Below are 27,997 nucleotides of genomic sequence, written 5' to 3'. Positions count from 1 at the left end.
TGAGTTTAACTGTATGAGTAAGGAGTGATGGACGATATGATAGCATTGCGAAGAGTTCAGTGGCCTATCTGGCCTTCCCCTCTGCAATTGTGTTACAGCCCCAGGACTTCTGGGAAATGAAGTGTCAATGAAATGCTGGTTTACGGTATTTTGGTTTTGGATGTACCAGTATATCAATTAACCCACCAACACAACAAACGTATGTCTATGAAATATGATCAGAATAAACACCGACTCACTATTCAGCCTACCATGGTTAAGGTAACAGTTATTTTTTCTGTCTAAACTTCATATACCATGTGGTATTTCGTTTTGTGCGCAGACTCAGTGAGTGTGAAGGAAAAAGAGGCGAGACGGTGGAAAATGAGTGGTGGGAGGCTAGTATTTGGCGGTGAAATTACACATTATAATCATGAACTGTCTTTTGATTTGATACTAGTCGCAATATTGTTTTTTATTTAACTTGGACCGACTAACTTTACAGGACATCTGGTGACATCTGAAAGACGTTTTACAAGTTTTTTTGTGGTCGGACTAGTGCCAAAGACACACCGATAAACCGTCTTTTTTCTTTTGCCAGAATGCCGCGGGACAACAAAACTCCTCTTATTCAGAAAATAGCAAAGCAAGCAAATATCACATTTAAAGACTTGGAGTCTTCGGCGAACGGGGATAGTAAAGTCATTGCGGACAGGCTGCATGAATTAATCTCCCTAGTGACCTCCGTGAGGGCTGCTGACCTGAAAATTGCTCCTCGGAAAAACAAGCCGAGCTCCGGGGCGACGGGGCTTCACAGTCCCCCTGTCACCTACATGCACATCTGCGAGACTGGGGTGTTCAGCATGGGGGTGTTTCTGCTGAGAACCGGCGCCTCCATACCGCTGCACGACCACCCGGGCATGAACGGGATGCTGAAGGTCTTCAACTTTCTGTTTTCAGCGTCACACCTCGTATAGTCTGGGCTCCTCTGTTCTGTAGTGTGGCTCATAATTGTGACCCTTTTTAGGCTAGCTCCAGCAGGTCAGTTGGTCCACAGTAAAACAGTTGCTGTGCAGACTAAACTCCTGGCATGTCATGCTCCATCTTTGCCTAAATTGTGCCAACATCATAGTGTTGTGTCTCTTTGTCAGCGTGGTGGAGCCACCATGTCCACTGTCCCCGACCACCACCTCCAGTGGCCCCGGTATGTTGTCTCCAGGCATTACCTTCATAAGACCCATGGTCCTGGAAGCAGTTAGGGGACCCTAGATCAGATAGGATTAATTGATTAAACACTAAATTAATAATTTGGCAACAATTCTGGTAACTTTTGTAATGATTGCTAATTAAAGTTGGTTAGAAACCAAAAGGAGTTTGAATATGTTTGATTTATTTGATAGACTGTGCTTACATTTACTATGCTACATAAAGCAGGTGTGTTTAATGAGATGTAGCATTATCCCATCATAAGGACAGTGTCACTCTGGATATAAATCAGGTGTGGTGGAGGAGGGAAACATCGAAAACATGCAGGGTGGTGGGTCACGAGGACTGGAATTGACAAACACTGAATTAGATTATGTAGCCAACATGATACTAATCTTATTCTTGATCTTTTAGACCTAGGATATGAAAAACTGCTGTTTTATCAAACTTAGCCCTTTTACGCTGTTCTGTTGTGAAGTCTGGAGACTCAAAGAAAGGCCACCTCTAAGCAGAGGTGGTCACAGGGCCAGATCCATCAGCATGTGTAAGGGGAACAGAACGTGGCACTCTACATCCTCACTGTTGTTGCTCTTCAGATTCAGCATGGCGGGAATGCTATTTGAATGCTAATACTGAAGTGGAGCTGATCCACCTCTGTTTGATCAGTATGAAAGGGCAGAAGTGAGCAATGGTAGCATAATAAGGTTGCTGTCTTTGCAAAAATATAGTTCAATCTGTTTTGATAGAGCTTAAGTGTGGTTTTAGAGGAAAGCTTTTAACACTGGCATATAGGAAACATTTAAGAATATTGAGCATGGTTTTTATTTTCCTGTTAATTTTGAAGTAATGCAGCACTTACTAATGATGCAGGGAGTCACGGGGAGAGACAATTAGTTTAAGATGCCTCTATCTGTAAGAGTCTACCAAAAAGACGATCATACGTCACATTAAGTTGTAAGGCCATCATGTCACCAATCCATCAGTGGAGGTGGTTCATATTGTGCTGTTTTCAATCTTAAAGGGCCTGACCTAGTAAGGTGACCAGGGGGCTCATTTAGATGTAAAGCCAGCATGAAGCCTGCAGGAGTGCCAGGGCCTTAAGACACTGTGCCTCAGAACTCTTAACTTAAGTTGTTGAATTCCAAGTTTGCAGAGGAGAAGATTTTCACACCCGGGTCACTTGGGACGATGTCATCGCCGCTGCAGCTCGTGCTCTGTGACGGTCGGCGATCTTCACACGAAGTTTGCCACCGCTGGTAACATGGTTCGTGTATTTCCAAATTGTCCAAACAAAATGACTACTTGGATGAAGTTCAGCTTTCACAGGCTTCCTTTGCACGGCCTGGATTTATTAAAGCTCTGGCTAATTGCGCTGAAAATGGAGTAAATAAGCTGTGCTGCAGCGGCGCGTGGCGATGACCTTATCCCAAATGAACTGGGTGTAGAAAGCCCCCAATAACAACAACACAGCAGCTCTGAACTAACAGAGATTCATTCATTCTTCTTAAAGTATTGGTGAAATAAAGACAGATAATGCTTTAGTTAGAGGCTGCATCGTCTCCATTATATGGATAAATGGATCTCGAGTGATCCAAATAGCATCTGAAGGACACTGACTTTAACCAAAATGTTATCGATGAGTAGATAAATGTATTTTATGCCAGAAATAAGGTCCAGGTTTAAAAATAACAAACTTCCCCTTTAAGCAAAACCCATTTCGGTCACTCGTGCGCTGGAGTTTTACGCCCAGCTTTTTGCTTCCTGTGTGACAAATTTGCAGGTTTTCCTTATGACAAAAACAAAACTACAACAAAATGCACTAAACTACAGATTATCTCAAAAACCGAAGGAATCAAGAGCATAAAATAATAGCTTTTTTAGATAAAATGTATTTGTGATGTGAGTCTATTGATGCTTTACCTGAGCAGTAAATGTTGAAATGTTGAGAAGCGGGAATTCCAAACTACCTTTAAACAATACGTAGTGACTACAAGTACATCTGCTATGCTTTGGAGGAATCAAAGAGGATGGTAAAAGTAGGAAACTGAGCTAATATGTTGTTGGTCCGCTAGTATGTTTTCCTCCTTTTTCCTAACCCTCCCCTGTCTTTTGTCCAGGTTCTCTATGGGAAGGTGAATGTTCGATGTTTTGACAAGCTTGAGGACAGGCTAACTGTGAGCGGAGTCCCACCTCATTTTGACCCTCCTTTGGCACCGCTGCAGATGGCCTCCGTGTGGCGCTCTGTGCTACGCTCAGCCACTGAGTACTCAGAGAACAGCGGGCCATGCCTCCTCACTCCTGTACGGGATAACCTCCACCAGATTGACGCAGTGGAGGGCCCTGCTGCTTTCCTGGATATCCTGGCACCTCCTTATAATCCAGATGATGGGCGGGACTGTCACTATTACAAAGTCCTGCAAACTGTAGCAGAGGAAGGAACAGATGCAAAAGGCAACCAAGAGCAGCTGGGAGAGAAGGAGGAGAAAGACGAGGAGGTATGGCTACTAGAAATCCCTCAGCCAGAAGACTTCTGGTGTGGCGGGGAACCTTACCCAGGCCCTGCAGTCTCCATCTGAGTCACTGCTTTGTATGACAGACATGACATTTTGATATCTGTCCATTCACAAGGGAAAATATTCTTTCACATCCTTCCATAGGAAAGCCAAATATTAGAGTTATTGTTCCCTGGATGTCAAGAGGATTGAAGCTTTGTTCAAGGACACTACATCAGAGCAGAGGCTTGTAGAAGGAAACCAGGAATTTGCGTTCCTTATTTGGTATTTTTCTTGGGACCATTAAGTTGCCTTCTACACAAATGAATGTTATCAGCCAAACAGTGTGTGAGTAATGGGGCATAATTAGACACTCTGCTGGGTTCTTCGGGGCTTGGAAAGCTTTTTCCATGTTACCTTTGCTGCAGAGGACCTTGACATTGTGACATGTTTTTACGCCAAAGCCTGTAACTTAAGTCCTACCTGCCTTATTTGCTAATATTTGTATACTTATCAAGAAAGCTATTTCTATTGTAGACACTTATTTCTTCTTCCAAAATGCACACACTACAATATACATGCTTAGTTTTCTTTTTATGCCCTCAAAGTATTGTAGATAACATGGTCTCTAAAAGGTCTGTAACATAAAGGTGTATGTATCATACAGCCACTTCACCTCATGTCACTGAATTCGGAGTTACTGTATTTAGCACATACAGTATAATATGATGTGTGTATATAAGACATATATTAAAGATGAACTGAAATCCCTTAATTGGATACAAGTATTAGAAATGGAAACCGTGTTCAACGTCGTCATGATGTCAAACCAGCACATTTTCGTTTCTACTGTCTAGCTTTTACACTTGAACACTCCTGTCATGCTACTGTTATCTGTTATCTGAGCTTATACTCTGACTGTTGTTTGGCCTACATTTTACCCCACACAAGTCTGTATGTCAACAGGAACTATGTTAGTTAAAAGTTGAATGTATGGAGAACAATAAAACAGACTGGGATGCTCATGAATGATCCTCATCTTTATCATTTGTGAGTTTAAAATGCAAATCAAACAAAGTTTCATGCACAACTTAAGTTATTAATTACCTTTAATGTAAAATAGCTCAGAGAAAATAGTCTGGCATGTTTAAATGGACCTGGCTTGTATAGTGCTTTTCTAGTCTAGCTGACCACTCAAAGTGCTTTTAACACTACTGTATGCCACATTCACCCACTCACACACTCATACAGCAGATCTCAGTCTATACAGGTACGTGCTTCCTTCTACATTCATACACCGATGGATGCATCAGTAGGCAATGTGGGGTTCAGTGTATTGAGCAAGAATGCTTTGACAGGTGACCTGGGGAAAGCAGACATGAACCACTGACCTCCTGATTGATAGGCGACAGCTCTTTCTCCTGATATAGACCTAAATTCACTCTAAGCTCTTTCTATAAACTTGATCGAGTACTTTTTAATGAAGCGTGGTAATACACTGACTAAAGAAAACCAGGCATAGTTGAAACCATGTGAACACATTCTTGGCTCTGCTATTCAGAAGAAGCCCTCAAAGGATCAGATAGATCTGTATTTTACATGTTTGAAAAGCTTAACACACCTGATTCTGACTTCATTTTCCATAACAAAGATATGAGATTTTAACACAGAGGAGGAATTTGTGGAATAGAAGAGTTTGCCTGAAGAAGTGAAGTACTCTTTCAATTACAAAGGAGTATATATGTTTTCTGAGGTTTGTGAATCTGGATTTTTAAATGCAGCCCCAGAGGAGACATACAGTCTTGCACTGCTCTTGCTCTATTTGGGTCCTAATATGTACATAACTGTGCCCTGGATGTGGAGCATTTTGCCATTCTTAAAAACATTCATCCTTCTCCTGTGACAATGTCACAATAATTTCTGATAGGAACAAGAACTGAAAAAGCTTTATTGTCTATATGATAACCATGGTATGCAGATGACTTTGTCACCTGACAGAGGAGGTTCCCAGCTTGAACCTTGACCCGGACCTGTGTGCACTTCTGTGGGTTTTCTTCTGCTGCTCCAGTTTCTTTCAACAGTCCAAAGACATACAGCACATTCTATTACATTGCAGATAAAATGGATTGATGCCTGCATATGCTGAAAAATACTCAATCTCATTATGGATGCTTAGCTAAAGTTTAATCTGTAGATTATTATAATACTGAGTTACAATATCTGACATCACATAAACTAAGTGAGACCATCATTTCTCTCATATGATTTTTTTACTTTTGTCAAATTTTTAAAACTTTCTGATGCTATAACATACTATTTAAGTGTTGTATCGTTGCATCCCCATTCCACCAGAATCCTGCCACACATCACATTTACTCACATGGCTGTCTTTGCTCTTTGTTCCCTCCTCATCACTGCCATCACTGTAGATACTCCATTATGAGACCATTCCTGTTCAGCTTTATGCTTTGGGGTCTAATCACCGTATTCATACATTTCTTACGTTACATTTTGACCTGACCTTGTGCTGGTCACTTGAAATAAATTGATTTAATCTTTCTCTCGAGTGAATATCTCCTGAGTAAAATACAGACAAAGACCTTTGTCAGCCATTGTTACTTACTGATTTGTTGTAAATTTTACCAAATGGTGACAGGGTTCACAATCTGAAATGACAAGAGAGACAGGTGTTCACCAGTGCTCCACACATTTCTGACTGTCGATTGTCAGTTTGTTGAATGAGAGTATGAAAACAACCTTGATCTGTTAGAGCTTTATTGTGTCATTAATGTTTGACATGATAAATGTGCCACAGAGAAAATGCCAGTGATCGTGTGTTGGTTAATGCATAGCCTGGAATAAAACCTCCTCAGCCGAGTCAGTGACTTATTCATCCATTTAAAACTGCCGTCTTGTGTTTTTTATCAGCCATAAGATGAAGGGGGGTGTATATTCTGCTTGCACTACTTGATCTCACCAAGCATCTAATCCATCTGAAGCAGTGTGCACACTGTTAGCTGTGTGTAAATAGTGTGGACCCACTGATATTGGCTCTACCCTATAGTTCTCCTGTCTGGTTAAGCTGTTAGCCATTGCTTTAAATGAATATTGAACAAATTATGTGACTCACAAATTATTTGGAAAACCTCCCTTTCTTGCCAGCAGTTTATGGGGACCGTGAGTGTCATTTTACTCCTTGTGTTGTTTATCTTGTAAACAAGCCTCTAGGTTCAATGATATTATTGGTCTTTGCAATGGTCCCAGTAGGTAGAGTATATAGTGCCTCATTCACATCTTCTAGCAGAGGATACCAAGGTACTTTTTCTCTTGGCTCCAGGATCTTCTATCTTAGGTCATCTACCCTAACTGTCGTCTTGGCTCCCCCTTACTGTTGCATCTTTGTTGTGCTTCATCAATCTCAAGATATGATAGTAGATTATGTTTCCAAACATTGGAACACTGGGTTAGAATAGTTTCTTAGTTTAGATGTTTGGCTTCAAAGCATCCACCCATATACTTTGCTTCCTTTGCTGTACTTACTGGGATTTCTGGAAAAGCAGCAATCCAACGATGTGAGATTGTCCACTCTTGTCCATGAATATCTTGTTCCAGTGGCCCACTCAATATGTCCTGGTTCCCCCGGAGTCAAGTTGTACAGACAAGGTTTCATTTTTCTGTCGTTCATTCATATTAATTCTGAGGTTGCTGGAGGCATGCCCTGACCGGGAATCAAACCCTTGAGCTCATGTACCAAGGGCAGAGACGATACCACTTTGCAGGAGTGGGTTATTAATACAAGCGAGAAACTTAGAACTGAAGCCATGTTGGCTCAGATGTCATTTAGATTGATAAGGTGCACACATTGCACAGATTGCCCTTCCATATTGGATTTTATCAATTGGTCTTTCTTGACAGGATATGTACCTCAGACTTTTAAGGTTGCTGTAATTAAACCTTTACTTAAAAAACCTACTCTTGATTCAGAAGTGTTGCTAATTATCGACCTATATCCAATCTCCCTTTTTTGTCTAAAGTTCTTGAAAAAATAGTTGCAGCTCATCATTTACACATTTACACAGAAATAATCTGTTTGAAGAGTTTCAGTCAGGATTCAGAGTGCATCATAGCACAGAAACAGCACTGGTGAAAGTTACCAATGATCTCCTCTTAGCCTCTGATAGTGGACTTGTTTCTGTGCTTGTCCTGTTGGATCTCAGTGCTGCATTTGATACGATCGATCACAGCATTCTGTTACAGAGACTTGAACATGTTATTGGGATTAAAGGAACTGCATTAGGCAGGTTTAAGTCATATTTATCTGATAGATTCCAGTTTGTTCTTGTAAATGAAGAATCTTCCTCACACATTGGAGTAAGTCATGGAGTTCCTCAGGGTTCTGTGCTTGGACCGATTCTTTTTACTTTATACATGCTTCCATTAGGTAACATTATCAGACAGCATGGCATAAATTTCCATTGTTATGCTGATGATACTCAGCTGTACTTATCTATAAAACCAGATGAAACCAACAGGTTGGTCAGACTACAAGCCTGTCTTAAAGACATAAAGACCTGGATGACTCAGAACTGTCTGCTTTTAAATTCAGACAAAACTGAAGTTGTTCTCTTTGGACCTGAGCGCTTCAGGGAGAAATTGTCTAGTTATATAGTTACTCTAGATGGTATTTCCTTGGCTTCTAGTTCTACAGTGAGGAACCTTGGAGTTATTTTTGACCAGAATTTATCATTTGAAGCACATATAAAACTGGTTTCTAGGACTGCCTTCTTTCACCTTCGTAATATTGCTAAAATCAGGAACATCCTGTCTCAAGGTGATGCAGAGAAACTAGTTCATGCATTTGTTACTTCAAGATTGGACTACTGTAATTCTTTATTATTGGGCTGTCCCACATATTCTCTGAAAAGCCTCCAGCTGATCCAAAATGCTGCAGCCAGAGTTCTGATGAGAACTAACAGGAGAGATCATGTTTCTCCAGTTTTAGCTTCTCTTCATTGGCTCCCTGTTAAATTCAGAATAGAATTTAAGATTCTTCTCCTCACATATAAAGCTCTTAATGACCGAGCTCCATCATATCTTAAAGATTTAATTGTAAGATATTTTCCTAACAGAGCACTTCGCTCCCAAACTGCAGGTTTAATTGTTGTTCCCAGAGTTTCTAAAAGTAGAATGGGAGGTAGAGCCTTCAGTTATCAGGCCCCTCTCTTGTGGAATAAGCTGCCAGTAAATGTCCGGGAAGCAGACACCCTTTCCACTTTTAAGATTAGGCTTAAAACTTTCCTTTTTGATAAAGCTTATAGTTAGGGATGGCTCAGGTAATCCTGAAACATCCCATAGTTAAGCTGCTATAGGCTTAGACTGCTGGGGGACCTCATCTGTCACACCTTTCCTCACTTTGCTCTCTTTTTCCTCCTGTATAATTTCTCAATTGATTTTATGTACATGTGACATTATTGTGGTTATTAACTTGTGTTTCCCTGTTCCAACAGATATCCTTTGAATGGCGTTATGGTGTTTTTCCCCCCTCTTTTCCCTCTTTTCTGTCTTCTCAAACCCCAGCTGGTCGAGGCGGATGGCCACCCTTCCTGAGTCTGGTTCTGCCAGAGGTTTCTTCCTGTTAAAAGGGAGTCGTTCCTTTCCACAGTCGCCTCAGGCACGCTCAGGACGGGAGATTGGACTGAAGACAAGTTTTGGTGCAATCTGTTGGTTTCCTTAGCTAGGATATTGTTTTTTGAATTAGCTCTATATGAATTAATTGGATTATGATTACAATGAATTGAATTCCAATTGGCTTGAATTGGACGATATTACTTAAGTGCCTTGAGATGACAATTGTTGTAATCTGGCGCTATATAAATAAAATTGGGTTAAAAGTGGGTTGGTGCGGGTCCTGGTGTCGGCCTGGTTGCTCTGGGACCTCTGATGTGTCTGCAGGTTGTATTTTCAGGGTGTTGAGGCGTACGGTGGGGTGGGGCGGTGCTTTTCCCCTGTTGGGCCAGCCCAGGTGGGCCTGGGTGATGGTGGGTCTCAGGCCCGGGCTGCTGCGACTGGTGTGACTGTGTGGTTTCTTTTTCCTCTTTTCTTTATTTGTAGGGGCTAGGGCTGTCGCGTTTGAGGAATTCCACCTGCGGTGAGTCAGGGCGGCTCAATATCGCCATATGCAATATTATTGCACCATCTTTTCTTTCTTTTTTTGTTAATCTATCTATCTAGCAAATTTGTTTGTTATTTACTAAAATACTAAACTCATTGCAATATTTCCTGAAACATGGCGCTTACACATTTAAAAAAGGTTATAACAAAACACTTTTATAACACTTTTTAGGCGTCGGTGCAAGCTGTCGGCTGGCACCGACACGAGCTGCTCCGCGACTGTGTGGCAGGAGGCGGTGGCAGCCGTGCCTCAATAGCTATAGATGATAGCTTGCTAGGTGAGCCCTTGAATTCGTTGTGTTTGCTCGTTTTACTTGAACCGTTTTGCCGCAGATTTTACAGATTGCCTCATTTAAACTGTCTGGATCCCACTTTTCATTTGGCTGAAAGCCGAAATGCTCCCAAAAAGGGTGAAATAACATTTGGTTTTGATTCCAGTGCAACTGCCATTGTATCCTTGTCAACGTGTGTTATGGCGAGATCAGGTCACGTGCTGTGATGGCAGTGGCCCTGAGCAGCGCGCGGTGGGCTTCTTAATCTCGCGATATTTCATTTTTTGCGGTTACCGCAACAACCCTAGTAGGGCCCTCTGGGGTGGGCTGGGTTGGGCGGGTACCTTCTAAGTGCACAGTAGCTTCCCAAATACTATGCTACGGGCCCCGAACCTGGTGGACATCTTTGTAAATTAAAGAACATGATCCTAACTGTGCTGCCTGCTGCATCCAGATGAGAGTGGGCTCGATGAAGCAGGTAGATGACGGCATCTTTAACACCAACCCCAAGATGAGAAGCGATTTATAGTTGGTTCTGAAAGGTGTCATGTAGTGTCTGATGTTTACCACCTGTGCAAAGTTGCCTTGGGAAAATGATAAGAAATCTGTTAATTGCCATCTGTGTAAGGGAGTTATGGGTATAAATCAGGACATTTTGAGAATAACAGACTCCCCAGTAAGTTTGTCCAAGAATAGGCTCAGAATTACGCACACACCATGTCCGGGCTTTGTGCTCAGTGATGGGAACATGCGACATCTTCAAGGTCACTAAGAACAGGCAGATTCTACTTAACGAAGACTGCACCCACAGTAAGGCAGAGATTTTGGGGAATCCGGGCTTGAGACATCTCTCCGGACTTGATGCATCATTCTGTGATTCTGATACGGACCTGGTTGACAATAAAGGTTTCTGTGTTCGACCAAGTCTGTGTCAGCAGAGTTCTTCCTGCATCATCTACACACAGGCTGTTTGAATGCGACCATCCCCAATACACCACATTCACAATACTACTATTCCAGCAATCCCAGTGAGAGGGGGTGCATGCAGAGGATGCTGGACCAATGGATATTTCCAAACCCAACATCTAAACTATCTAAGAAACAACTTCTGACCCAACGTTAGGGAACGACTAGAGATCAATCAGGTACGAGGATGAGAACCGGCAAGGGGGAGTCAGGACAACAGGTCAGGGGATTCATCATCATCCCCACCTGAGAATGGGTACTAAGCCCCATTAGAAAGCCCTGATAGCTTTAACACAAGGGCAGCTGACTTCAGATGGAAGATAATGAATAACCTGGTTACTTGGAGCCTGCTAGCCCTTTGCCAAGGCTAAGAGACAAAGTACCTTCTAAAAGTTTGTGAATGTGAATGCAGCACTACATACTATACCTACTGGAACCATCACAGAGACAAATGGTCCAGTGATTATCCTTAGTTATTCATAAGGACTAACTGAATATGAATCAACCAGTCAGTCGCATCATACCTGGTTTGTTGAACTAATAATTTGTTTCTTAATAGAATTAGGAAAAGGTTGATAATAGAGTATTTGTTAACTATCAGTTAGTTTCTTATCCGATGCTCATTTGTTCCCTGGAAACTAAATAAAGTTTTGTATGCCTCATTGTGAAATGTTACTAACTGATGCACTATATGGCTTTTTTCTTATTGCATCGTAATTTTTTTGTTAGCACTGCAGGGTCCTCTACTCTGAACGTACAGAGTTGATCTCTTTTGTTATTTTTTTCCATTCATCAGTTTTTGTTCTGTTTGTGATACCAGAACACCAGATAAAGCATTAGTCTATCTATTTTCTACACCCAATTAATCCACTTTATTTATATGTTGAAAATACTGCATTTTAACAATTCTGCCTCTGTGTTTAAAGACAGTTTTATACATTAAAATACACAGTACATAGTTTTTTACATCTGGCCCAACGGGGCCTCTGATGGGTTTTTCTGAATTCTGCCATGGAACTTAGTCATTCAGCATAAACAAATAAAGGATCATTTTGGGTTTTTTGTTAAGTTTGCTCTTAGTGCAATCAGATTTTTAAAACTGAAAGACTTATAGATATATTCTGTTCTGCACGATATTGACTGTCAAACACAATTAAATTCCAACAAAATTCTTCAAAAAGACAACAAGCAGAAAAGATCTTTCCAATATTCCAATATTTCAACCCGCAGTGGTTTTCATCTTTGTATACACCCATATTTAATGCAGGAAAGGACTTACCTTTTTTTTTGCACTGTCACACCTGTTCCTTAAACAGTGAAAATGAAATAAAACAAACCACACAAATGGCTACATTTATAATTGTGTTTTGACAAAAGGAACAAGCAAAGCTAATTCCATTAAGATAAAATAGATATAGAAACATATATTTGGAAGAACTCTGAATAAAGCCATTGAAAGCCAGACCTGTCAATAAAATGTTTGCTGCCAATAGGGACATGACAGAATGTACTTCTGATGTAACCCAAAATTTAAAGCCACTTATTTCAGTCAGATTTTTTAAATGTACATGACAAAAAGAATGTTTAAGAAGTTATTTTTGGCATTGGGAAGAAGGTGTTTCATGATCTATCATCAGGCAGGTACGACACCAAACCTGCAACTGAATAAATGACACAAGTGCAGGAGGATCTGTGCCCAGGAAGCATCCTGAAGCTAAAGGAAGGAGGATGAGGTGGTTGAGAGAATGTGAAGGACAAAGAGCAGAGTTAGTCTGTGTGAAGTCCACCATTTGCTGCAGCCCTGGTCCATTGTTCTTGAGGCCATGCTGATGTTAAAAAAATAAAAATGTAACACGTAAGTAGCTTAGCTTCATAAATCTTAAACGCAGAGCTTTTTGAAATGTGCTCTTTTATAGTCAGAATCACACAAGGTAATTAGAATCGATATAATCTCTAGTGCCATTGCAGGGAAATTTATAGGCATTAAAGCAAGTGGAAAACTATATTACCTTACAATCCCAAAGCTTCTCTTTTTACTCTGTATTTTTTATTATTAATATGTAAATACATGATAAATGGACTGCACTTATACAGCACTTTTCGAGTCTAGTTCCACTCAAAGCATTTTTACACTACAAGCCACATTCACACACATACTCATCACATTTTAGTCTGTACACTGTTACAGGCAATGCACTGCTTTTTCTGTATCACACATGTGAACACATCAGCGGCAACGTGGTGCTCAGTGTTTTGCCCAAAGACTCTTTAACATGTGGTTCAGGGAAGCATAGAATTAAATCATGACCTTACAGACAGATGTTTGAATCTCTTCCTGAGCTACAGACACCCTGGAGGTGGTATGATATCTTAGTGCGACATGGTATGTTCTCAACGCCTGTGCAGAACAGCTATGTAGGATTCTACAGCACCTCTTCATTCTTAGCCTGTCAGGAGAAAGTGCCAGTGCTGTGGAAGACATCCTGCCTTGTTTCTGTACCTAAAAAATCTCATGCATCTTCCCTCGGTAACAACAGACAGAGACACAAAGAAATAGAACAAACCGATAAAGAAGGCATTGATCTGGAGTCAAAATCACATGCATCATTAAAGTTATCAAATAAAATTGAATTAAAAATTATATGTTTTACACAAATACCCTGAAAAAACCCAAATGTAAAGGCATCTTAAGTTGATTTAAAAGCTAACTTTTCTACAGTTAAAAAAAAATGTACAGTGTCTCTCTTTTATTTTACATATATTTTCTGTATTTCAGATACATCGATATATCAACTGAAGTACAGAAACGGACTCTGAATATAAATGTCTTATGTAAAGTAATGCTAAAGAAACCTTCTAACTGAGGATGATGATCAAATTTTCATTCATTTTAATGAAATTGAGATTTTTTTTTTTACATAAAAAGGATGTTAAATTACATTTGGGGGAGTGAGGACTTTGACTGAATTCACTTTCATGCTGGTTGGCGCATGAAAGACTTTTAAAGAGTTTTAAATTCAAGTCCAAATTCCTCATTTGTGATGTAGTTGTAGGAGGCGGTTATTTTGATGAATTTGAACTTTGCTGTGGTTTTCAAGGTTTGGCTGAGAACTTTGTTAGTGTTTAATGAATAAATGGCAACCACGATGGTTCTGTGAGAAACAATGATATATTCAGTGTGTCTCACACACACTTCAGTTAGCTCTTAGATTTACTGCAGACCATGACGGCTGGAGCTGAAGCAGTGATGGTGTAGCTGTAGTGACTGAGAGCTGCTTGGGGTTTCTGTGAACGTCGTTATATGAAAGTAGAACTTATTTGCCTGTTAAGTGAATTAAAAAATTAGGTGTGCTAAAGTAGTATGACAGTGTCCAGTTATAATACCCCTGTAATACCTGTATTTTAGAAAAAAATAATATGATGATATATGTAATACAATTCAAGCCTGACTATTAAGTCAGACTAAAAGGTTTGAATCCTATTAATTTTGGCACCCTAGCTGCTGTTTATAGGCCTATATCTTTTACTCTTTTTTAATTGTGCCCCACATTCCTGGTTAAGGTTTGTTGCAGGCACAACTTTTAATGTTGTAATACAAGGCCTCATCATCCAGTAGTACGAGCTACAAATGGATTCAAACACAATGTAAGAAAGGAAGGGATCGCAAAGAGCTGTATGTGTTGTAGAAAAATAATATCTGCAGTTCTGAAGTGGAGTAGAAAGCAGCTGAAACAGAAGTCAATACTGAGTGCAACCAAGAATACACCTGAACCACCTTCAATTAGTGGTGAGTTATAGTGATTTTGAGTTCAAGTTTTATTGTCAAGTGTATTTTGCAATATGGCAAAGGGGAGCACTAGGGTTAAGGTGCATGTACACTAAGGTAAAAGAAAACATTACTTGTCATCTGTTTTCCTCTGCAGTTGCACACACACAAGTTTTAGAGCATTTAGGAAAATCTGTGAAAAGCCTGCTGTAGTTGACAGGAGGCCTGCTCAGTCATCTGTTCAGAAAGAAAGAAAGAAAGAAAGAAATTTAAAAAGCCTGAAGTTGTCATCACTTCAAAATACAGTTTGTGAAATTAATTTCTAAATTAACAAGAAAGAGATTTGTTTCTATGTATTTTAGTCCACAGGTAATTATGATTGATCTTGCTTTAGTATTTTCAATATTGACATCATAACCAGTTTATGAAAGGAGAACAAATCATTTTTAAATTTATTCTTTCATTTCTACACGATTGAACACCGCTGTCATCAGCCTACAGTGTCCTTCCAGTGAAACAGGCCTTTGCTTGGACACAGAATTTACGATGGGAAGAAAAATGGTGGTTTTCCATTAAAGTAACGTTTTTCTGTTTTGTTCTCTTAAACGGTGAAGTTATAGTGATTTTGAGTTAGCAGGATTTTTCTACATGCGTAATGGACGATTTAAAGAACGGTACCGCAAATGAAGAGAAGCACGTCATGAAAAGAATAAAAAAGGAAACCTTTCCTACACCTAAGTGGCGGTTGCGACTCGCAACTGGGAAAAGAAAAGAAAAAAAATTTTTTTTAAGCTGTTACCTTTAGGTGTCCATATCGACAAACCCAAAGAAAACATTACACCCCCCCCCCCCCACACACACACATACACACATAAATATATCGAGTGTTTGAAAGGCCAGGAAGCAGTACTTCCAATCTAAAATAAATAAACGAATAGATAACAATCTCTGTTTTATGGTTGCTTCTTTTAAACCGTAAAATTCGTCCTAAAGGAATGACCGGTTTGAGATGGAGTGACGGGTTTGACTAATTTAGCCTTAAGAACCGCTGAGTTTGGCTGTATAAACTACTGATTCCGACTGTTCTGTTGTGACTTGCGAGCTAAAAGACAACTGCGGGTATTTGCACATATGGGCTACTAGATCACTGTTTGAAAGTCACCTGATGTGATACCTAAATAAAAAGTGAGTGGGTAAGAAATGAGTCAGAGATGCCATTGGTGACGCAGCGTGGGATTTACCCTGAAATTTCCAACATCAACAAGTACTGAGATGACTTCAGATAAAAGTATGTTATTCCTGTTGACCGGTGGTCCGTTCGGCTGCTGGAATGAACCAAACTGTTTTTATCATCTTCACACATTTAATAAGTTTCAAAACACACATCACAACAAACATATCAGGTTGGTAAAAGCTCAACATATTTACACGTTTTTACGCATGAAACACAACACTCGGAGTTACACGAGACGAAATGTGTACAAAAATAGAATGTCTTCAAAGTTCACATATTAAAGGACATATTTACATTGCATTAGAAGCGTCCTTGAATCAGTCAGTGTACAAAGGACACACAGCAAGGCACTAGAATGAAGATACAGTCACAAACAGATACGTTAAAATGAAACCATTGTCAATCAAATAATTTAACTATATTCTTATTTCTTTAAAACGTTATTGCAGTTATTTCACATCTACCAGCGCAGGTTGCGCGCACAATACAAGTCTTGGAGATACATTACAAACGCCCTGTTAAGTTCTTATGAATTAATGGCTATATTTACTCTTATGTTCAGTAGACTGCGCGGGCAAAGTGCATTCGAATCAGTCTTTCAAGAAGTTCTGCAGCAGGAACGAATGAGTGTGCTTATTGCGCACGACTGCAGTTCTTATTTCTTACCATCCTGTTGATTAGTCTGCTAAGTTCAGTTCTCAGCCGTTTCAGAATGATTATCTGAAAGTTCTTACATTTGAGGGATTAGTGTACGTCGCGCTGCCAGAGGGGAAATCAAAGTTTTCCAGGGAAACTTATGAACAGATCCCGTTGGTTGCACTAATGCAGCCCGATGGACGCTCCAACACGGAGCTGGTTGACGAAGAGGATGACGAAGAGGAAACTGTGGATGACTTCCTCTCCTTCTGCCTCAGGTGGATTTTAGTATGTCTCTTCCTCTCGTCGCTCCGAGCAAACTTGCGGCCGCAGAAATCGCAGGCAAACGGCTTCTCTCCAGTGTGCGTGCGGATGTGCGTGGTGAGGTGATCGCTGCGGCTAAAGTTGCGCATGCAAATCCGACATTGGAAAGGCTTGTGTCCAGTGTGAATACGGATGTGTCTGGTCAGTTCGTCTGAACGTGAGAACCGCCGGTCGCAGCCCTCTGCTGGACAGGGGTACGGTCGCTCGTGGATGGGCGTTTTGCTGGGTCGGTTCGGATATTTTCTTGGCCGCAGGATCGGCCTAAGAGGTAAGTTTTGTGGGCTGTAGGCAGAGGGGAGCCTCGGTGGCCCTCCTTCTGGGCCACCAGCACTTGGACCTCCTAACGTAAAGTTCCTGATAGTGTTCAGTGGGGTCAAGGGTGGAGGGACACGGAACGTATCAAGCGGACATGGGACGAACGGTTTCCGATCTTGGATACTTGCTGTGTGCATGTCGCGCTGACAAGCCGGCTGGAAGAAGCCCGAATAGTCGGGAATGATAGGGAAAAGCCCCGGCCCTTCTGAGCTACTTGGCTGCTTAGGTGAAGAATATGAGGGTGGAGGATAAGAGCCTATTGGGCAGGTGGAGGTGGACAGAAACGCTGAGGGGTCCTGGTACATCTCCCCGCAGCCAGATGAAGAGTAAGGAGGCGGGGGGGAGTACAGGTGATGGGTGTGATCTATGTCTGCCTGGCTCTGAGCAGCCATGGTGCAGCTCAAATTTCCGCTGGAAAAGTGATGTGGAGATCCTGATGAAGCCGGCGAGGAAGACGCTGAGGAGGAGGGAGGAGGAGGAGGAGGAGGCGGCTGGGCCACGTTGAAGATGCCCGAAACGATGTTGATGACCCCCTCGGGGTTCCAGTTACCGGGATACTGGGAGTCGATGGAGAACTTTCCCATGTATGTGAAGGTCTGGTTACGGTGGGATGCGGGCTGAGAGAAGCCGCCAGAGTACGAGGAAAGGTCCACTGAGCGTTTGTCGGTGCTCATGTCAGCGCCCAGCAAGCCATCTGTGGGGGGGAAAAAAGACATGAATCGTGAACCTGTCCTCACTGCAAAGAAAAGAGGACAGAGAGTCAGCGCATGTCTTTACGCGCGGACTCTGCTCTCAGGCTTTTGATGAGGCTTTACTTAACACTGAGGTAACTTGTTTCTGGACTGTGGGGGATTTAAAGCAGAATATTATTTATTGATTGATATACAGCTACAACTTTACATTGATAAGTCCACATAAAACAGAAGACCACCTTACCTGCTGCCATATTGATCTGTTCGTAATGCGTTCCTAAGTCGGTGTTGGGGAAGATAGCCACTGAGGTCGGCAAGCTGGAGGCGATATCATCCACGGAGTACACGCTTTCCGCTACAGGATGCACGAACCCCCCGAGATTCACCGGCACTTTCTCCAGAGTTTTAGCCGTCATTGTGTAGAAAACAAACAGAACTCAGGTGTGTGCACGTCTTTCTTTTTCTTTCTATTCCTTTCCTCAAAACTAGTGACTAATAAGAATGTGAAACCCAGCAAGTTGGAGTGTCAATTCATGTCTCTGTCGGTGATTATCGCTGGGAGAGGAGGCGCTCCGCGTTTCTGCTGCGCTTCATGTGCTCTGGTGACAAAGTTAGAGTAAAGTAACGGGAGCGGGCCCCTGACACAAGTATGTATATATGGGGAACCTTTATGAATACGCACACTACGTCATTACCCAAATTTGGTGTGGGAGGGGTGATGAAAGTAAAGAAGGTCCTGGTGGTGATTGGCTGAGAAGCTCCGTGACGATTTCAAAGGGAATCACTTGTCGATGGAGAGCCCGCTGTTCCATGAGCGATAAGACAGATTTTTTTCCACTCGCTACCAGATTGCCACAGTTTACCATAAAACTTCCCATCAGTAACAAACCAGAGCCCATCGCTGTAACCTGTTCGTCTTTCTTCCAAAAAAACATTTTAATTTGTTAATAAACGATCGCGCATCTCGTATCCACCCTCGCTGTGATATCAAAAGAGGAATTCCGGTTGAGCTTCTTAACCCATAAAAGGTTGAATCCGGTACGAAAGGGAACACCTCCTCGGCTCCATATATGGTTTCTTTTCCGTAATTTGATAATCGGAAAGTGACGAGTTTTACCGAGCTGAGAGAGACAAAGACATAACCACAATCAAATGAAGCGGACAGATGAGTGGAATTTACTCCTTTGGGCGCGATAGGCTGCTTGGGCTCGGAAACTTCTGACGGTCTGATTTGACTATGCTCTAGGAAAGAGTCATTTTAGTTCACTGTAGAGTTAACTATAGACATACAGAGATATTTTTAGAGCTTAGGAAAAAAACTAAAATGTGTGCATACCGGGACAATGGGGCGTAACAAATAAACACACAGGACAAATAAAAGTGATCCACAGAAATAAGACATAACCTGTTCAGTTTCTTTCTGAAAGGCTTTCATTTAGTGTCCATCAGCGTAGTGCTGTCAGAAGTCATGATGTGTTAAAATGATGATTCAACGAAAATATCAAGCAGGCTTATTTTTACGCGCGGATGTTCAAATATTCTTAAAAATGCTAAATCTGAGGCTGCAGTAGTTTATTTGTTTGTCCCCTCAAAACATACACTTCTGTGGAACCTTTAGGAAGTATCCCTCCCATTAACACACACACGCACACACATTGATATATACACAAGTCATTGACTTGTTCTGCTCTATTTGATGTGTAAAGTCCCTGCGGGGGTGGACCAAGTTGATAGACAGAAAACAGAAAATATTGGGCACCTTTGGTGGAATTTACTTTCCATTTTGTCTGCTTGTATGTTTGTGTATTGCAAAGCCACATCAAACATTTACCACTGTCTTGTGATCTAAATATAGGCTTTTTAGTGACCCAAAGCAACCAGACTTCTCAAAAGTCAAATGTTCACTGATCAGGACAAAGAAGCCTTTTCTGATACTGGAAATGGATTTAGGCTGCCATTTCAAGTCCTATTTAAGGGTATTAATAGATAATAGATGGTTATTTTTAACTGGAGGGCTTGTTGCTTATTAAATTTGTAGTTTTAGTATGTCTTAGAACCTATTGGATGGCTGGTAATGAATTATGTTGTGCATATTCAAGCCCCTTCCACAAGAATTTGTAAGGACTTTTTTTATCCTCCACTTTATCCAGCATTTTGAGTTTATGACCAAAGGCCTCTTAAGCTATTGAGAATTTAAAGATCAACCAAAGCAGTACATGTAGGCTCTCATTTTAAATGATAAAACATTTGTATGCTGAATAAGAATGATGGATATAAAACCTTTCTCTTCCATAGAGAAGCCCTGTTTGCAGGAGGAGGCTTCTCCTCCTGCAAGTTGGCAAGTTGGCAGTTGGCTGCCAATTTGAAGGTCTTTGGGTGAACTCTCACCCTCCTTGGACCACATGTCGAAGTCCTTAGTCCAGACACTGAACCCCACGTTGCCTCTGATGCATGCATGGGTATGAGAATGTGTGTGATAGAAAAAAAGCACTGTGTAGCCTGTAACATTGCACAGACTAAGACATGCTGTTTGAGTGTGTGTGTGAATGGGAGTGTAAGACTCATGGTGTAGAAAGCACTTTGAGTGGTCAACTAGACTAGAAAAGCACTTTATCAGTACAGTCCATTTAATGTTTTTTCACTTTCCTTAACTTTTTTTTTTTTTTGGGCACTAGAGGCCTCTATTTGACAGTTGGTAGACAGGAAAGGGGGCAGAAAGAGTGGGAGGAGACATGCAGCATTGCCTTCAGGCTGGGACTTGAAGGTAGGCCAGCTGTGTCAAGGAACGACATGGGATGCCTGCTCAACCAGCTGAGCTATACAGTGCCCCAGCTCACTTAACTTTTTATATAGTTTTTTGTTCATGTTAAAGGCCCATAGATTATGTCAAATGGACTTATTTTCTTATATAGAGAACACTTCGTTATGAACTGCGTGACATTTGTTGGCAGTTCAGCCTTTATTTCATAAATAGGTATCATTGTGTTACGTCCACTTGATGAAACCAACAATAACACGACAACCAGTAAATCAAACGAGTCTCAGTGGACGTGAACAAATGAGGTTTTATTGTAACAAAAAGGGTGGGGGAGGATGGGACAAAGTGATTGTGCCAAATAAAATTAGATTAATATAACAAAAGAAGTTCTGTCTGAGCTACCTCTGAAGAAAGAAAGTAAACAAAATACCTAACTGTCTTGTCTAACAAAAGACTCTCCAAAACAGTACAGTGGTGGCACGACCAATAAACCTAGTGGAATAACAATGATCAGCTACGTGAGTGCAAAAGAAATGTAAAGGGTAATATAAGGTTATAATCTGCTCTGCCTATGCTCTCCTTTTCCAGTGCCTCGAGCTGAAGGCGTGTTAAACGAACCTTTAATTTGGCATCGCCACTAGACCCAAGACCATCTGGAGTGAAAGGCTCAAAACGAGGCAAGGTTGCAGGAGGAGCCTCATTGACAGCCTTATCGACCTGAGGTATGGTCTGTGCAACCTGCTCTCCCCCTTCATCAGAGGAAGCACTTGGTCCAGCCACAGAAACTCCCTCTAGAGCAGTGTTTCTCAATTCTGGTCCTCATGACGCACTGCGCTGCATGTTTTCGATGTTTCCCTCCTCCACCACACCTGATTCAAATGAGTGGCTCCTCATCAGGCCACTGCAGAGCTTGATGATGAGCTGATCATTGGAATCAGGTGTGGTGGAGGAGGGAAACATCAAAAACATGCAGGGTGGTGGGTCATGAGGATGGGAATTGAGAAACACTGCTCTAGAGGAACCTCAGCCCCTGGCTGAACAGAGTCAACAGGGTCTGTAAGGATCTGTAGTTCCATTAGTTTTTCCAGAACTTTATTTTTTATTTCCCATTTAACACCATATTTGCAGTCATCTTTGCGACACGAGTCAAACTTTCTGAAACGGGGATCATCAAGGAAGTTCTGCAAGTTAAAGCTCATATTTACCTTCAATGCCACAACCACATCAACTCATCAATTTTGATTGTCTTAGCTCAGGAAAAAAGTATCCCGCATTAGCCCCCAATTGTGTTACATACACTTGGTGAAACCAGTTGGCAGACAATAACACGACAACCAGTAAATCAAACGAGTCTCAGTGGAAGTATCTGTGCAATGCACCTGCTACTTTTCAGAGGCTAGTAAGTAAGATTCTAGGAGGTGTGCCAACTGCAGAGCATATCTAGATGACATTGTCGTGTATTCAAATGATTGGCTTAGTCACATGACTATACTGAAGTTTTCACCCGTCTGTCCAGTGCATCTGTTACACTAAACCTCACTAAGTGTGCATTTGGAAAAGGCACTGTGCTTTATCTTGGTCAGCAAGTTGGTCGAGGACAGGTGCGTACTGTGGATGCAAAGATCTCCGCCATTACTAAATTTCCCATACCAACCACCAGGAGAGAGTTGCTGTGTTTCATTGGGATGGCCGGCTACTATCGCTGGTTCAGCATAAACTTCTCCTCTGGAGCTGCTCCGCTGACCACCTTAACCAGTCCCTCGAAATCATTGAGTTGGTCCAATGAGTGTCAACAGTCTTTTAAAAGTCTAAAAAGTCTACTGTGTTGCACTCCTGTTTTGTCTGCACCAGATTTCTCACTGCTCTTCAAGCTTGAAGTTGACGCCAGTGCAGTTGGCACTGGAGCTGTTCTTCTACAAGAGGACCACCAGGGCATCACTCACCCTGTGAGTTACTTTTCACGAAAATTCAACAAACATCAAATTAAGTTCAAATTAAATTAAATTATTCCACCATCGAAAAGAAACCTCTTGCACTACTTTTTGTCCTGCAACATTTTGAGGTTTATCTCGGTTCCAGTGTGAAGCCTATTCAGGTTTTCAGAGATAATGATCCTCTTGTGTTTCTCTCCAGGATGCATAATCACAACCAACGTCTCATGTGTTGGTCTTTAATCATTCAGAACTACCACCTCGAAATAAAAAAAGGGAACTGAGAATGTCCTGACTGATGCCTTGTCACATGCTTTGTAGTTGTAATAAATTATGTAGTTCCAAATGTTATGCTTGGACTTATATGGGTTGGGGTGTTACGTGCCAGGCGACCAGGTATTCTGTGTTTTTGTGCTTGGTTTTTGTGTGTGGTTTTGCTGCACATGATTGTTGCTGTCCTTGTCTCTTTTGGTGCTCTTTCAGAGACATATTTGTTCAGATAGGTGTGGGAGGTTTTGGGACTAAGTAAGTTGGGGTACCCTTTACATTTCTTTTGCACTCACGTAGCTGATCATTGTTATTCCACTAGGTTTATTGGTTGTGCCACCACTGTACTGTTTTGGAGAGTCTTTTGTTAGACAAGCTAGTTAGGTATTTTGTTTACTTTCTTTCTTCAGAGGTAGCTGAAGTCAAATGTAACCCTTTGACAAGTATTATGTCAAGAGATGGTAAAATAGATGTTTACTACTAGTCCTTTTTTAGTACAACACCAACCTTTATATACCAACGTCTTTATGTGGAGGGCTGCCTTTACAACTAGGAGAGCCAACAGAGCAGAACAGACTGGATATTATGGTAGTGTTTGATGAGCGCACTCTTAGCAGAAAATAGGTGTTTAGTTTAGTTTAGTGGGAGCATAGCCAGAGCATACACAATTTCTGATTGAAAATGATCCCTACACTGTGACAATTACATGGTTATTACACCACAGAAAAAAACATGAAAATTTAGATTTGTAAGTCCTATCTATTGTATCTACTTGTATGACCAACCATGTAGATGACTTCTCACTCTTAACTATTTACCTTTAAATCCCAACCATTTGTGGTTGAGAGCACATTATGAAAATAAGTCATTGTAACTGGTGTCAGCACTTTGGTGTCTTCCATCATCACCATTCCCTCCCCAGAAGCATTCCTAATCATGAATAGAGGGTAAAACTGAACGTAGCAAGACATAGCCAGAAATGGAGAGCGATTGTGGTGACTAAGGCATGTGGAGATGTCCATGGGTTACATGTAGCCTTGTGGGTTTCCTTTAATCTGATTGCAACTTAACTGACTTAATATCTGAATTAGGACTCTGGTGGTCACTGTTCTATAAAAGGTCATTCTTCCGGTTGTTCTGCATTTGGGTCCCTAATCTTTAGTCACACGAATCCTGACAGGAAGATCAGGCCACATGTGGATTCAGTGGACAACTCACTCCTTCTTCAGGACATCAATTCTGTTTTCATTCTTTTTTTGAAAAACTTATGGTCCAGACCCAGACTGCTGTAGCTGCCTGAAATTGTTTAACTTATAAGTGTTCTCCATCCTTAAGCAGAACCTACAGTTTTCATCAGAGCCACTGTCATATCCACCTTCGTCCAACCCAGTACCTGCCTCGACTACCTCAGAGACCTCGCTGACCCAGAGAATTCCTTGCCATTCCCTGGTAGCTCCTGCTTCTCCAGTTCCCGGTCCAACTCCTGAGTCTTCGCCTTAGCTTCAGCCTTCACCAGAGTCTGCGCCTGAACGTTCAACAGAGTCTGTGCCTTGATATTCACTAGGATCTGCATCTGAACCTTTGCCAGAGTCTGTCAATCACTCTTTGTTGCTGCCTCCATGGTGATGCTGCTCCACCTACTCTCTGGCTGCCTCCCAGGCACCTATGTTGACCTATGTTCGACTAGACTTTGGTTTGTTTAAGAGATATCTGGGAGCCATCCCTTGGAGGGAGTATATTGTCATGATCTATGGGAGTTAGTGATTTATTTTATAGATCCTGATCTTTTGTTCACTTCAGTTAGTTTTGTCACTGCCTTGTCACACCTGGTTTTTCTTACTGACTGCTCTCATCTGTTAATTTTGTAATAGTCACTCAGTATATATTCTCCTGGTTTTACTTTGTTCCTTGCCAGGTCATTGTACAATGTTGCTTTTGGTGTTTGTTTGGTTTCCACGTCTAGCTGAGCAGGTTCTGGTGTGGAGTCTGGTTGAGCTCCTGAACTCACACTTGCTTTCCACCTGCTCTCATCAAAACACTTTCTAAGGATCTGCAGGAGCAACCAGTCTTTGCCAGATTGTTCTCACTGTTACAGTGGTAATCCGGCTGACTTCTGCGCTCATTTCCAAGTGAAACTCTCTATGTACTTATCTTGTTCTCTTGTGCTCCCAGTGTCTATTCCTCCGTTGCTCGTTGCATTCTGGATTTCCAAACCAAAGGATTTAGCTCTCCACTGTGGATTCTGAGACACCTGCCTTCGCACCACCTGATTGCTTGACCCACCTTTGACTCAGTGCCATCTTTACCACAGCCAGCACCCTCCCCTCCACTCTGTAAACCCTCTTGGACTCAGTAAGGAAAAAACATTCATCTTTTCTTGGACCAATCTTTCACACATCATGATCTCAGCCCTGGATGGAGTTATTCTAATTACCATAACACATAAAACCAAACCCATTACCCTAATTGTTTCTGCCAATCACTGCTATTTAATCGAGTTCCTCCTGTTCCCTGTCTCCAGCGTTCCCCTTATTATTGGTTACACCTGGTTAACTCTCCATAACCCTCACATTCTCTGGTTGGACCGTTGATTGAAAGCTGCAGTCTATTCTGCCTCTTGAACTGCCTCCGATTGTCCCTTCAGTCATCCAGTCCCTCACCGTCTGAGATTACAACCCTTCCGGTAGATTTGTCTTTAGTCTCCACTGAATATCACAACCTCGGCACAGTTTTCAGCAAGGACAGGGCCCTGTCATTACTACCTCACCTTCTCTACGACTGCGCCATAGACCTCCTGTCTGGAATTCCCTTGCCGTCTAGTCAGCTTTAAAACTTGTCTCGTCCTGAGCGAGAGGCCATGAAACGTTACATCTGTGAATCATTAGCAGCAGTATTGATCAGACCATTCTCTTCCCCAGTAGGAGGTTTTTCTATGTATAGAAGAAAGATAAAAGCCTTCGGCCCTGCATCGACTATTAGGGTCTCAGTCAAATATGCTCCAATATGCTCTGCACCTCATCTCGTCTGCCTTCGAACCCATCCAGTGAGCCACCATCTTTTCCAAGCTTGTTCTCCGCAACGCATATCATCTGATCAGAATTTGTGAGGGTGACGAATGGAAGACAGCTTTCATTACACCATTAGGGCACTTTGAGTATCTGGTCATGCCTTTCCGCCTCACAAATGCCCCAGCTGTCTTTCAAGTCCTCATAAATGACATCCTCAGAGATCTAAATCTGTTTATGTACCTAGATGACATTCTGATTTTTTCTAAATCCCCCACAGATGAGTGCAGCATGTCCTTAAGGTTCTCTAGAGACTCCTGGAGAATTGTCTCTATGTATAGGCTGAAAAGTGCGAATACCACACATTCTCAGTCACTTTCCTCGGCTACATCTTCCAGGGCGGGCAGTTGAAGATGGATCTGGACAAGATAAAGGCTGTGGCTGAGTGGCTTACCCTCACAAACCATAAGAAGTTACAAAGATTCCTTGGTTGCTCTAACTTCTATCACCATTTCATCTGCAGCTTCAGCATCACCGCTTCCCCTATAACCAAGCTGACCACAGTTAAGACCACCTTTCAGTGGACCCAGGACAATAAGCCAAGAAACAAGGAGAACAAATCTGGTGATGGGTGAATGAAGAGCTGGTGTATTTGAGCAGGAGGTAATGAATGAATGAGTTTCAGGTGTGCCCTGCAGCAGTTGCCAGGAGGGAGGGGAAACACACAAGAAGGGGAGGAGAGCAACAACAGGGACAGACACAGACACAAATGTAACACATTCTCCATTACCTACTGTCCAGGCTCCCATAACAACAAAGCAAATGCCTTATCCTGACAGTTTGCTTCAGAGGAGGAACCGAAAGGACCAGCATATATGTGCCAATATGTTATGTATAGGAATGCCTCGGGGTCCCCCCGGAAGAGCTGGAGGAAGTGGCCAGGGACAGGGACATCTGGGTTTCTCTGTTAAAGCTGCTGCCCCCGCGACCCGACCTTCGGATAAGCGGCAGATGATGGATGGATGAATGTTATGTATAAATTGTTGTTACTAATAAAAATAAAAAAGCAGTACTTGGGAATCAAGGGGAGCTTCACATTCATAAAGCTTCCCTTCGTAATGCAAATGTATTTGGCATAACACAGTATTCACATTACAGTTCTGCTTGCCGTTATGTTGGACAGGATAAGGAAAAAACCCCAAAAAGGACTCTTCTGTGGCCCTGCTCTGATCAGCTGTTAACTTTGTCCCCTTGTCAGAATTCCTCTGACAGATATCTGCTGCAGGTAGGACACTAACTATAATAAGAACTTCACACATATCTTGAAAAAAGAAAAACTGCTCGAACAACATATTGTTTAGAACCAAAATGAAGATGTAGTAGCATACTCAGACAGTAGGTGCCAGGTAGAGGTTAGGTTTGGTCCACATACACACAGAATAATATCAAGAGGTATAAGAAGATCTCACAAACTAGGTAATTAGGAATTATCGTGCATGCTGCCATGTACATGTCTCTGTGTCATTCTGATCAATAAATTCCCCATTAGAGGCTGTAAAGGTGAGTCCTTGTACATTAACAGTGCTAATGTTATACAAATCATTAAACAATTAAGGACAAATACAACCATGAGCTGACACACATGGAGCTAGAAGCCTGAATTGCAAAACTATACTACTGATGTAATCAGAGTTACTTGGCATACTTATGGTTTTCAGTACTGTAATCTGTGTTCGATTTTTCTTTATATGTTAACTTCTTATTACTTTATCTTATATATATATATCTATATAGATATCTATATATCTATATAGATATCTATATATATATATATTACTTTCAATGACAACAAGCAGCAGTAAAATGTTCTTTTTAAATTTCTCTCCCTTGTCTTCCTCCTTTGGGATCAATTGGGAGAATTATTTGCTGTATGTATTCATCTTAGACATGAACTGGTCAAATCAAAAGTTTGACCTGATGAAA

The 27,997-nt window shown here is 41.6% G+C and overlaps 2 protein-coding genes across 2 annotated transcripts; one reads left to right on the top strand and one right to left on the bottom strand.

The window, feature by feature from the left end:
* The first annotated feature begins 345 nt into the window (after positions 1-345).
* Positions 346-4,812, top strand: adoa (2-aminoethanethiol (cysteamine) dioxygenase a). Its single transcript, XM_072373755.1, has 2 exons — positions 346-917; positions 3,303-4,812. Exons 1-2 carry the CDS (start codon positions 582-584, stop codon positions 3,759-3,761), a joined length of 795 nt encoding a protein of 264 aa, XP_072229856.1. The 5' UTR covers positions 346-581; the 3' UTR covers positions 3,762-4,812.
* An 11,383-nt stretch (positions 4,813-16,195) lies between these two features.
* Positions 16,196-18,669, bottom strand: egr2b (early growth response 2b). Its single transcript, XM_072373846.1, has 2 exons — positions 18,298-18,669; positions 16,196-18,055 (listed from the first exon to the last, which is right to left on the bottom strand). Exons 1-2 carry the CDS (start codon positions 18,467-18,469, stop codon positions 16,881-16,883), a joined length of 1,347 nt encoding a protein of 448 aa, XP_072229947.1. The 5' UTR covers positions 18,470-18,669; the 3' UTR covers positions 16,196-16,880.
* Positions 18,670-27,997: the final 9,328 nt, after the last annotated feature.

The sequence above is a fragment of the Leuresthes tenuis genome, unplaced genomic scaffold (assembly GCF_036924035.1).
Source record: "Leuresthes tenuis unplaced genomic scaffold, fLeuTen1.0.hap1 SCAF_20, whole genome shotgun sequence".
Lineage (NCBI taxonomy): Eukaryota > Metazoa > Chordata > Actinopteri > Atheriniformes > Atherinopsidae > Leuresthes > Leuresthes tenuis.
The sequence above is the reverse complement of the archived record's forward strand: the minus strand, read 5'-3'. Positions and strand labels throughout refer to the sequence as shown.